Here is a 13389-nt window from a genome sequence, read left to right as displayed (position 1 = left end):
TCATTTTAAAATGCCAGTGAAATGACCTGGGAGAATATAATTTGCATTGCTGGGATCCTTGTAAGATAGTGATTAATTTGAATATAAACAAGCTGTAATTTGCACTAGACATAACAATTTTAGTACTGTAATCATTTAGTACTTGTACATTACAGGTTTGCACTTAGGGTCATTTATTTCTTTTACGTTTCTTTTAGTATGGTGTGTGCATGTAAATGAATGAAAATAAATGAAGAAATTTATGTAAATCTACCCAAAAATACAGTTGAAAAACTTTACATAACTAAAATGTACTAAACAAATTTTCTGGTGCAAAATATATGACGTTTATATTCAAATTATTCACTGTCTTGCAAGGATTCCAGCAATGGAAATTTTAATTCTCCTAACTTTAGTCTGTGATATTATATAAGATAAAAACTTAAAGCCTACTGTATAACCACCAAACCCTTGCTGGGAGGGGGGGCAACAGTGACATGTTTGACAGTTAGCGCTGAAGGTCTAGTGAATTATTTATTTGTTTATTTATGTCCTTTAGATTGAGTTTGTTTTTTTGCTTATAAAATGTCATAGAAGTGACCTGGGAGAATATAATTTACATTGCTGGAATTCTTATAAGATGTGATTAATTTGAATGTAAACATGCAATAGTTTGCACTAGACAAAAATTTTAGTAATCATTTTGTACATTATTTTGATTACATGTACAGTTCAGCTTTGCCCTTAGGACAGTTTGTGCATGTAAATGAGTTTCAATAAATGAATAAAGTTACATATGTCAAGCCAAATATAATAGTTGAAAAACAGAGCTTGGATGGCTAAATTTTAGAATGATCAATAATTTTAATATAGAAAATGCACAAATATTAAAGAGCATAATTTTCTTGATATTTATTCAACTGAAAATGAATGTAAACATAGAACAGAATACCGAATTGGCAGACTAGCCCATCAGCTGATGCTCACAACAAAACGTGTTTGTCGTAATGATTTCATAAATCAAAGTTTTGTTAGTTAACCGGATTGAAGATCCTTATGGGAGGTAATTCGTTAACCAAAATTTCGTTAATCGAACCGTTCGTTAACCGAGGGACCACTGTATGTGTACAAAGTTTTTATATGGTGTTTATGGTTTCTAAATCTTATATCTTCAGCTTCATAAGAAAAAAGATAACTTTCATATGTCATCTTTTTTGTCTTAATGGGGTACCCTTGTTTTCCCAATTGCTACACTTATTGGGTTAAACATATTACAGGAGGGTAGGGTGTTACAGCATTTGACATATTCCTATCTAGGTTTTCCTCTCAAAATATCAGCTTGTCCACGGGACAAATGCCAGGCTCATGGACATGAAAAACAACTTATGGTAGACCTTCATGAATATCAATTGCAGAATCACCTTACAGGCAGACCTTGCTATCATTCATAAAATGTGCAGTGATCTGCATAAAGGGACATACCTTAACCTAAATATGTCTCTTCACAATATTAAAAGAGATGACTAGGTATACAGTATGTGCAAGAATCCTCAAAAGAACATAACAAAGGAAGTTTGCAAGTAGTAACACATGGTTGTTATCAATAATTCATTCAGATTTTTATGCACAGAAAAGAATAATTTAAATTTTTGTATGATGCAGGATGACAGGATAGACTGAAAAGTCATTTACTAAATTTAACCTACAGATGGACCTCAACATTTGTGGACTTGCGGCCCCCTACATCGTAAGGGTAACTCAGACCACCCAGGCAAAACCCATTTTTTGTTGGAAAGCACTATTTTCGGCCTAGCTCTATACGGTGGTAGTTGATAAGATCTCCTTACTACACTGTAAATAAGGTTGAAAGCCCTTTGAAAATAGGGCAGAACATTGATTTGTGGCAGACAGGAATGTATGGGCTTGGCTTTTGCGTTGTCAGGTGTTCTCGCCCTGTCAGTGAGTAAGAGGAGTGAGCGGCCAATCACAGCTGCTGGCCTGCAGCCTCCTCCCCCGTCTCGGCCAATGACAGTGAGCGTCTGCTATCTACGTCACGGCCCCTCCAGCCAATGAGGCGGAATCCTTCTCTCCCTCTCCCTCAGTTCTCTTTTGATGTGGTGCTATCTCCACTCTTATATCGATTAAAATAAAAAAAGACATAAGCTGGTTGGAGTTTTGTTGCTTCAAGTCAACATGCAACAATCCAGTACATTACTTTATGACGTGCTACTACCATCTGCAAATACAGTCCTTTAGTTTCAAAATGCATCAAAAATGAATGCTGTATCTCAAAAAACAACAAAGTTATGCTTGTTAGAACAACTCTAAACGCGGTTTTCCCAGCTTTCAAATTTTAGTGCGAATAACTCATACGATGTTGGGGGGGGGGGGGTCTTACTTGATGTTCCCATTGGGCATGAGTTAGGTGTTGATATTACATCTGTGTGAAGGGAAATGTTCCCTCTACAAGGTCAGAGTGGAACCCAAATGAATGAGGTGTGGAGTGGAGCCTTCGACCAGGTTTTCCCTCTTGATCCCTGAGACGATCATTGGATTTTTTAAGAATAATACGGATTTGAAATGGATAGTTAGGCTACATTGCCTTTATTGCTTGGAGGCCAAAAGATTTTTTTCCCTGTTAGAGGTGTGGAGGGTAGCCACTTTAAATGTAAATTGTTTAGGGTGATGTATTTAGTAATGGTAACAAAGACAAGTATAATTATGGGTATATGTATGATAATCTAATAATACATTATTTTAAAGATGCATGTTGATATAATGTTTAAAATGTGTACTGTAATTCTTTTTTTTTTTTTTTTTTTTTTAGGCTATCTTCATATCCAGAATAACAGAAGGTGGAGCAGCAGCTAAGGATGGAAAACTACGGGTTGGGGATAGAGTTATATCTGTAAGTGTACTACAAAGGAACTAATTTCATCTTGCTCATTTGTTGATAAAACTTTCTTTATATGTCTACTATTTTAAATTTACAACAGACTTTGCTTCCCAACATTTCTCCTAAGGACTAACATATCACTTACTGTGATGGAGGTCCATCAAAGTTAAGGAAAAATTAGTGAGGCAGAGTCTTGATTAAACAGGCTAAAACTGGCATTATCAGTTATAGTTGCTCATATATTTCTTAACATTAATAACATACCTAAGTTGTATTCTAGATCGTTTCATGAATTTCAGAACCTGTAATGTTCTAGAATAATGCATAGACTGCTTCAAGACCATTTTTGAACTTTGAGTATTTTTTTTTTTTTTTTTTTTTTGAAGATTCCTAAATATTTCAGTAACTTTAGACATATTTTCCAACAGTGAGCTACTATACGGTTCTCAAAACATTGAGAACCCCCAATATTTTCGTAAAAGATTTGTGAATATTCTCACCCCCCACCACCAAAAAAAAATGGTGGTACTACAAATTGGTGGTACTAATCATTTACAGAATTATTTAGGTCCAAGGTTTTACACAAGTAGACTCATCTACCAGCATATGTAGCATCATTGGCAGGGCAGGAGAAGAGTAAAGGAGTACTGTACAGTGGTCCCTCGGTTAATGAACACAATTCGTTTCAGAGGGTTGTTCGTTAACCGAATCCATTGTTTCAATGGGATATAGCGTAATTGGTTCCAGCTCACCGAAAAGGACATAGAGTAAAAAAAAATGCAGTAAAGTACACTTACTTTGAGGTGTGTATGTAGAAGGTTCCTGGTTGATGATGATGGGAATTAGAAGTGGGGGCGGAGGAGAAGGGAGAAGAGAAGGAAGTGGGGATGGAGGAGAATCAGGGGACCCATGCTTGATGCCGTCATTTCACCAATAAAATTTTAAGTTCACTAGGTGTACTTCAAGATTATTTTATTGAAATCAACATTGCACTGCACTATATATTATCAATATGTTTTCTAAATTTCAGAATGACCAATAATTTCAATGATAAATGCAAAAAGATTTAAGACACCAACAAAATATCACTGTCAACAGAGCCCAACTGACGCCTTGTGGCTGAGTCGGGAATCTGATGGGCGCACAAAAAACTAGTTCCCTGTACTGCATATATTATCAATATGTTAAATAGATGTTAAAATGACTAATAATTTTAATATAAAAAAATGCAAAAATATTAAAGAGCACAACTTTATTGATATTTACTCCACTGTAAACGAATGTAAACATAGAACAGATTACTGAATTGGCATACTAGCCCATCAGCTGATCAGCTGATGCTCACAACAAAACGTGATGTTTGTAAGGATTTCGTTAATCGGATTGAAGATTCTTATGGAAGGTAATTTGTTAACCGAACCGTTCGTTAACCGAGGGACAACTGTACTGGTTTGAACTGGGACAGAATAGTGGAGTAAGGTGCCAGTGAATGTAAGAACAAACTATGATTCACAGCATAGGTAAGGGAAATAAAGTGAAAAGTCATTGAGGAATTTATAGAGAGTGAGAGAACTGTGTTATGGCACAGGGAGGAAAAATTTATAATGTTAGGGGAAAAGTGTTGCTGACATTATTGTACAAACTTGAAGCATAGACCCAAGATGCATGAAATAACAGAAATGACGTGCTTGTGTGCATTGTATGGGGTGAACAGTTTGCTGGAATAAGGAGCACTGTTATAAGAAGGAAACATGGTATGTCTTCTTGGGTGGTATAGAGAAGTTAAATATGGTGAAAAAGAGTGTCCGGCGAGAGAAGGAAAAACTGAGAGGGTGGTGGAGGGAACAACCGAGTAAAGAAATACCGTCTTATCAAAAGGAGAATATTTGCCATTTTAAGGAGTTTAGTTATCTATATCTTTAGAGCCAGTATTTATAAATGATTGAGTAAGTATTTATCTTTGAAATGACTCTTATTTTATTTTCAGATTAATGGTGTAGATTTGGATGGGGCTCGCCATGATCAAGCTGTGTCAATGTTGACTGGCCTGGAGCGCTTTGTACGTTTAGTAGTTCATCGTGAGACTTTAGTTCCCCCTGGTCAGGGTAACAGTAACAATTCTAAATCATCTCCGAGAGTCTTCGGTGCGCCTCGACCATATACTGGACTATACAGTGCGGGTTCATACATGGCCAATCGCCCAAGCTACACAGGTTATAGACGTGCTCAGCCAGGTGGGCGATTATCAGGCTCAAACTTACCAGATGCCAACCATAGCCCTCATAGTAGTCCTGTTGGATCTCCAGCCACAATAACCAAACAGCAACAACAACAACAGCTAACTGGTCTTGCAGATCCAACAGCATCACTAGCAGTCAACACTGGAGGGACCATCCCAACTGGCACCACCCAGGTAGCCCCACATCGACCCCTCACTAATGATGATTTTCAGGCCATGATTCCACAGCATTTTCTTCAAGGTGGTCGAGCACAAGATGAGGATAATTCCTCGGTGCATGTAAAAGTCAACTTGCCATCGGACCACACCCCCATGGGTGTGTCTTTCCCTCCTCCACCCACCAAGTTAGGGAAGGTCACAGAGACCGTCACCAAATCCCTGCTCACCGAGACAGTAGTAACACGGATCACTGACAACAAGCTGGGCCATGTGCCTCTTGTGGTTGAGGTAAGGTGGGCTGAACCTGCCACTAACACAGTCACACCTGGGAGAGGACAGGCAGTTATGTCCTATTGTTGACATCTGTTCAAAATTTGCTATGCTTTTAGTGATCTTCATAGACAAAACTTGAGTTAATTTTTTTCTGATTTGATATAATATATTCGCAATTCCATATTTAGTATGTGATGACCCTCTCACTTCACTTGTTTTTTAATCATATATATCATTTAATTGATAGTATCCCCTGTATTGGTGCATCAACACAGTTGATCACAATTATATATTCATCTACACTCCTTAGTGTGATGGATACTATTAGAACCAGATCAATGATAAAGAGCTTTCATTATTGATTTTAATCATCAGAAAACAAAGTAAAAGCAACTAAAAGGTACTGTAAGCCATTTTGGATGGAAAAAAAATTCTTGTTGACCTTATCCGTAAACTGTTCAGTTCTTTTAATACTTTTTGTATGTTTAAGTTTTCAATACTGATTATTGCATTATTAGAGGTAATTTTTAATTAGATCATTATTTCTATTCAGTAAGTCATTCTATAAATTTCAATTGTGGCATTCTCAGCTCCAGCCATGCAAAGTATCATTATTTGTGGAAGAACGCCTTGTCATAAAACTGTCAATTTCATGAGCAAAAGTAAATTATATCAAGCACGAAGAAGTAATTGAGCTACAATGAAAGTTCATTTAATATTATCATATGTCTTTTTTAACTGTATAACCATCGCAATGACTTACCTTCTTCTTGACCATTCCAGTAATTTATTTAGAATACAAACAATGAAAAGAGAGGGTAGACATTATTATTTCTTTTGCATAGCTAATAACTTTTGCACTTAATAATTTTAAGTTTTTGTAGTGAGTAGGTTGCATATCACTCAGGTCCTCTCCCTTAAAATTTGTTCACCAAAGCACAATAAATAATATTTATGTAAAGATTGGCACAGGATGCTGTGTGGTAATGATCTAAATGCCTTGAACATTCTTCTAAATTAATAATATTCTCATGCAACTTTGTTTTTCTAATTAACTATCACTAATGAATGACTAAATGTAATAATATTGTGATTCTTTTTCATGTCTTGTGTTTTAAAAATTCAGACTTTAGATTAAATGTGAATGAGAATAAAAGAGATTAGGGCTATTTTCACAAGTTACTAAGGACAAAGTCACTTAGATCAGTATACCTAGTCATGTACAGCACTGATATTTTAGTCATTAGATATAACTACTTCCTAGTGACATGTAACTGCTTGCATTTAGAATGGGTTCAGGGGCTTGTATGCTCTCACTCTTGTTTCTACCACTATTATAGCATAGATCACCTGATGGCATTCATCAGATTCGTAATCCATATTCCTTCACAAGTTTTATAAGCAAGTTTTAAATTTGATGTCTTTAATCAACACCCTTTGTTTGCATGGTGGATGTTGTTGAAACACACAATAAAGTCCTTTGGTTCACATACTGTGGTGGTAGGTTCTCTTGTGGTCTAACCAGCTCAGAACCTGGTCAGATTAATTAACACTCATAACTTATCACTTTGGTTGAGGCTAATAATAATGAAATGGGACTATTTGCATTAGATCAGGAACATAGATGGCAATTAACATGTTGCACATAAACTTACATTGAAAGTCTAGGCTAGTGAGGAACAGGACAACAGACTTTGACCTTGGACTGCAGGTAGGAAGAAGAAAAATGAAGTTCTCTGAGGCAATCTTCATTTTAGAAGGTAAATCTTTTTCTTTTCTGGAACTGTGAGTAGTAGCAGCTTTGTTTTTTTCTGACTAACACACACTCCTGCAAACATTGGACTTCTATTCAGTTTGTTGAATGAGAACTTATTAATATTGTTCCCTTTGATACTACAGTTATGGTTACTGTTTTTCTGTATCATGAATAGAAATAAATGTTTGATGTGAATGCACTGTAATGGAGTAAAGTGTAACTTATATTCTTTAGTCATCTTGATACATTGAATGAAGTATTTTGATATCTTAAGCTTTGTGTATGAGTTGTCTTTCTAATTTGTTGTATGTATTAGCTCCAATGAGAGGGAGAAGTTTGTATTGTTTTCTCTATTCAATACAAGGAAGTGCATGTAAAATACAAAAGGAACTATTAATAACATGACTTGGATTTTTACAATTCACTCGTCATGCAAGTATTAGGACAAATCTACTTGTGACACCTCCAAGAGGAGGAGCTGTGTCATGGGAACAGATTATTATTTTCTTGTTTAAGATTTGAACTAAATATAACTGAAGACCAAGAAATATTTTTTTTGCTAGATGGGTTTTTAAAATTGTAGCGAACTACATTTATTGTGATATGTATGTGTTGCTTTGTTTTTCTTTGTAGTTTGGCTTGTGCAAGAGCAAAGTGCATGACAGAACACAAAACGAATAATTTTTATAAAAGATGTACAGTAGGCTCTCACCAATAACGTTTAATAGGTGCCTGAAAAACACCGTTATTAGCGACAACGTTATTTGTGTGACATTAAAATACATGTAAAAAGGGTTTATTGGTGCCGCCGCCACAAGAATTTCACCCATTTTTCCCCTTGAAGCCCCCCTAACACTTCTTGTTAGCTGAAATAAAAAGAATTGCTATTCAATCATCAAAATAAAGAGTTTGAGTAATATAACACTTAGCTTGGGGGAGTTTTTGAGGTGCTTGGTGTAATGATTGTTCCGTATCTGAGAGCCGCTAACACTTGCACTGCCTTTCATTCTACAAGCTAACCATTTCACAAGAATTTGCTTTGTTATCACTAACAACCTGTTTCTGTTGCCTTTATCATTCATAGCTCGCCTCGCATTTCCATCACTACCGAAATATTTTTAGCCAGCGCAATACACTTCTTGGTCTCCGCTAAGTTCCTCTTAATATTTCGCACTGTAGACTCAGGACAGTTCAATTTGCTCACTTTAAAAGTTCCCAGTCATTCAGGTGGCAAATCACTCCCTCCACCATCTCCCCTAGCCCCCCACAGGCAAATATGCGGAAGCCATTATTGATCACCGACCCTAACAACCACTGGTTATAGTGGCGAAAATCTCACACGTGGGCGCAGTGTTGTATTCCACTGAGCGTGTGTGAGAGTGAGGCGGAGCGGACAACTACGTCATCAACATGGCGGCAAACAAGCGCTATCATTGATGCGCTCGGACGCTTCTCGCGAAATTTCCGTTATTCAAGAGAATCCAGACGTTATAATCGAAAATGGGTATCTATTGTAACTTACCGTTATTGTCGAAAACGTTATTGTGGAAGTCGTTATTGGCGAGAGCCTACTGTACAGTATTGTATTAAAATTGGCTTATAATACAATTTTTTTTAAGATCTGTGTTAAGCATCATAGAGAGTAGGGACTGTTTGTTGCAGATAGAAATTAATTCCTTATACTGTACAGTGAAGTCTTGATTATCCATGGATTAGGTACCAAAAGATATCGTGAATTATCAAATTGGGAATTAGAGTTAAATTGATATACAGTAAGTGGAAAAAGTTAGTTTGGTACCAGAGAACCTAGAAATACCCATAAACTGTTTCAAACCTGCTTTAATGAAACACTAAACATCATACATAATACAGTATATAAGAAATACAGTAACACATGGATATTGTACAAAAATTTGCTATATATTACTGAATAGTATTTACAAAAAGTATCTGCTACATGCAACTCATGACGTCCCGGGTGGGTTGGTATGCGTGGCTCTGTGGCATACTGATCCTGCTACATTTGGTAACAAAACATCATATTAATTCCACCAAAATAAATGCACATTGCATTACCCATGTTAACTTATACCAAAGTAAATTCATGTCCCAATATCTATCATCTGTGGTCTCATAATGTTACACACACAGTGTGGACAGATACTTTTTTGAGATATTGTACATAAAGTGCTCCTTCCCTTCTCATAATTTTGTGTGGGTTACACCAATACACCAACATGGAGACAGCCAGGTGCCGGTGACCACACAATGTCGACAAAAGCAGGAATTTAATGCCACAAAATAACTCCTTTGGGGTTGAGTGGGATTCCCCCCCTTTTTAATTTATTACTCTAGGATAATGTTTTATTAACCCGGTACCCAATGAACCTAAATAATATGGGAATTATAATAAAATTGTATAATGCTGCAGAGTATTAATGAGGTTAGAAGGGTGCCGAGTGCTCGGGATTGGTGGTGGGGAGGGGGTGCAGCTCATTCCATTACCCAACCGCCCTGCTTCCCACATACGATTTTCTTATCACTTTTTAATTTTTCTTATTTCATAGTTTTATATTATACAGTACAGTATTTCCTTTATTTCTTAACTCACATTAGAGCATTGAAGTGATATTTATATTATGTTTTCTTTATTTCTAAGAAAAACTAGAGCAGTGAAATTATGTTTCCACAACTTTTATGGTTTCTTATGTAAATAAACACTGTGGCAGTCAGCACTTGGTTGCAAATTATGAATATTTGACTGCAAAATTTAAAAACGAGGTATTAATAGAGGTATCCGTGAATTTATGCTAGATTGTATTTTACGAATTATCGCCACCCCACTACAGTATTTGGACATAGTAAATCTGACGAAAATTTAAGAAATTTTTTTATTGGTGAATAGGTGTGAAAATATATAATTAATGAAGAGTTTAGGTTTGGATATGATCATTGTGGTCATTGCATTACCATTGACCTTTTTTTTTATGAAGTGAATGTTGATTTGTATATGTAACAGATGAAAATATAGCCTTGCAAAGATAATGTATTTCACAGTAAAGTGATAATATATATATATATATATATATATATATATATATATATATATATATATATATATATATATATATATATATATATATATATATATATATATATATATATATATATATACATATATATATATATATACACAGTGAACCCTCACTTTACGCGGTTAATTGAACCCACGGCGGCCCGCGTAAAGTGAGAAACGCGTAAAGTGAACAACATAACATATGGGATTAATTGAAATAGAGTTTCTTTCGTTATAGCATTCTCAATTTTATTGGTAAAATCGTTCGTTATAGGAATATTTGTAGTAGGATCCGTTCGTCATAGCATACCCCACTGTGTATATATATATATATATATATATATATATATATATATATATATATATATATATATATATATATATATATATATATATATATATATATATATATATATATATATATATATATATATATTGTGATTCTTCTCTTTGAACCTTCATCTTTTCTTTTCAGGAAGTAGTGTTGTATAAAGATGGAGGACCATTAGGGCTGAGCATTATTGGAGGATCAGACCATTTCTGTGTTCCATTTGGTACTTCAGCTGATGATCCAGGAGTATACATATCAAAAGTGAGTTTATAATCTACTTTTTTCTTTTCTCGTTTATGCTTTTTCCATTTATAATGCAAAATGGCTGGAATCTAGAAAATAACATATTATTCATGTGAAATGTCAAAAGAGATCGATGATAAATTTATTTTACTTTTTTCTCGGATCATCATCAAACTCATTGGAATGTTCTGTTGACCTTGATCTTCAGTCCAAACACCTAAAGATTTTTTCATACTATCCTTTGCCTTAACTCTGCCTTTTGTTATTCTAGCACCACTTTTAGGGAATCTTACTTTAAGCTTATTCTTTACTAATTGGTGTCAGCATACATTGCTGGCAAGTCAAGCACCCTGTTGATGATCACAGCTCATTCTCCATTGTCAAAGTGCTGTAGCACATCCATTTTTATCTCTAAATTAATGGCTTTCCTTGCCTTCTTTGATACAAAGGCAACAATATCACACTACTATTTCCACGCTAAACTGGCTCATAAGACACGCCCCTCCTATATAGCTACAAATAGCCGATTGGTTCATAGAAAATGTTCGTGTAGCTGTCCATTTATTCAAACTAAATGTGTTCACAATTGGTAAGCAGACCTGTTATTCTCTAAAATAATGTTAAATATCTGGAACATCAAAATTAAAATAATTTCAAGGCATTAGCACTTAAGAGAGAATGTTAGATATTTATCATAAAAGGTCAAAGTCAAAGATGAAATTTGCTTTTGAATGAGGTCTTTTAATTATTTCTTTGTTTTGTACCAAACAGAAACAGATAATACCAAAAATTTAGTACTACATTGGTCCCTCGATTAACGAACACAATTGGTTCCACAGAGTCCTTTGTCAACTGAAAATTTCGTTAACTGAATCTATTATTTCAATGGGATATTGGGTAATTGGTTCCAACTCGCATAAAAAGTACAAACAAAGTACTGTATACCAGTAATAGAATTAACAAAACATTAAATATAAACTAAATACAGTACTGTACTGTACAGTATACTGTATAATAATAAATAAAAAACAATAGTAGAATACTGTATTTTAACTTACTTTGAGGTGTGTATGTCGCATTCCCGGCGGTTTTGTTTACATATCAAACAGCTGATTGTAGAGGCAGTCGATGATGTCATGCCATATTTTTTACAGAGTGCTTTGGTTCTAATGCCTTCTTCATGTTTCATAATAATTTCTGCACTGTATATAATCAACTTGTTCACTAATTTCAGAATGACCAATAATTTTAATGTAAAAATGCAAAAATATTCAGGAGCACAACTTTCTTGATATTTACTCCACTGGAAATGAATGTAAACATAGAACCAATTACTGTATTGGCGGACTAGCTGATGCGCACAACAAAGCGTGTTTCTCGTAAGGCTTTCTTTAATCAAAGTTTTGTTCGTTAATGGAATTGAAAATCCTTATGGGAGCTAATTCGTTTACCAAAATTTTGTTAATTGGACCGTTTGTTGATCAAGGGACCACTGTATTATCAACATGTTAACTAAATTTCAGAATGACCAATAATTTTACAGTAATGAAAAAATGCAAAAATATTCAAGAGACCAACAAACTCGATGTTCACTCCACTGTAAACAAAGTTAAAATGAGAAGCGTTGGTGGGTGATTTGATCAGCTGAAGGGCACACAAAAACTGTTCCCTGTACTGTATATATTATCAATATGTTAACTAAATTTCAGAATGACCAATAATTTTAATAAAAAAATGCAAAAATACTCAAGAACACAACTTTCTTGATATTTACTCCATTGGAAACTGTAGGTACTCACTGCGCCATGTAGGGGTTCTGGGTACTCAGTTCTAACTACAGGAGAGAACACAAACACCTGTAGAGTTCTGTAGGTTCTATTTGATGGAAGTACAGAGGTGCGCAATCCCAGCGCCGGTAGTCCCTACACTCTATATGGGTCAACTGACCTCTCTCTGACTTCTCAGGCGACATGTGACAAGTGGTACATTAGCAGCTTCCAGATGTCGCCAGGCATGTTATCTAAGTGTGTGGTGACATGAAAAAGGGGCATTGCCACACGCTACTGACTAGATAAGTAATGTATATAGATGGTGTACATACATGTATACATACAACATACATAATATACATACAGAAACGAATGTAAACACAGAACCAATTACAGTACTTTGGTCCCTCGGTTAACAAACACAATTCGTTCCAGAAGGTCGTTTGTTAACCGAAAATTTTGTGAACCGAAACCATTGTTTCAATGGGATTTTGGGTAATTGGTTCCAGCTCACCGAAAATTACATACAAACTAAAAATAAATGCAATAAAGTACACTACTTTGAGGTGTGCATGTAGAAGGCTCCTAGTTGATGATGATGGGAATTAGAATGGGGGTGGAGGAGAAGGGAGAAGAGAAGGCATTGGGGTGGAAGAGAAGTCACCCCA

At 35.3% G+C, this 13389-nt stretch overlaps 1 protein-coding gene across 8 annotated transcripts in view; it reads left to right on the top strand.

Annotated features, from left to right (window-relative positions):
- Window positions 1-13389, top strand: part of LOC121862327 (protein lap4-like) — a 151388-nt gene that overhangs the window by 110681 nt on the left and 27318 nt on the right. For 7 of the 8 annotated variants that reach the window (XM_042360509.1, XM_042360507.1, XM_042360505.1 and 4 more), the window contains 3 exons: window positions 2807-2887; window positions 4863-5561; window positions 10854-10970. In XM_042360509.1, coding sequence (XP_042216443.1) covers window positions 2807-2887; window positions 4863-5561; window positions 10854-10970 — 897 coding nt within the window. The remainder of the gene's footprint in view (window positions 1-2806; window positions 2888-4862; window positions 5562-10853; window positions 10971-13389) is intronic. The other variant, XM_042360510.1, reaches the window with a different exon arrangement.

Source organism: Homarus americanus, unplaced genomic scaffold (genome assembly GCF_018991925.1).
Source record: "Homarus americanus isolate GMGI-L3 unplaced genomic scaffold, GMGI_Hamer_2.0 scaffold31037, whole genome shotgun sequence".
Classification (NCBI taxonomy): Eukaryota; Metazoa; Arthropoda; class Malacostraca; order Decapoda; family Nephropidae; genus Homarus; species Homarus americanus.
Note: the sequence above shows the minus strand (reverse complement) of the source record. Positions and strands in the feature narration are given on the sequence as shown.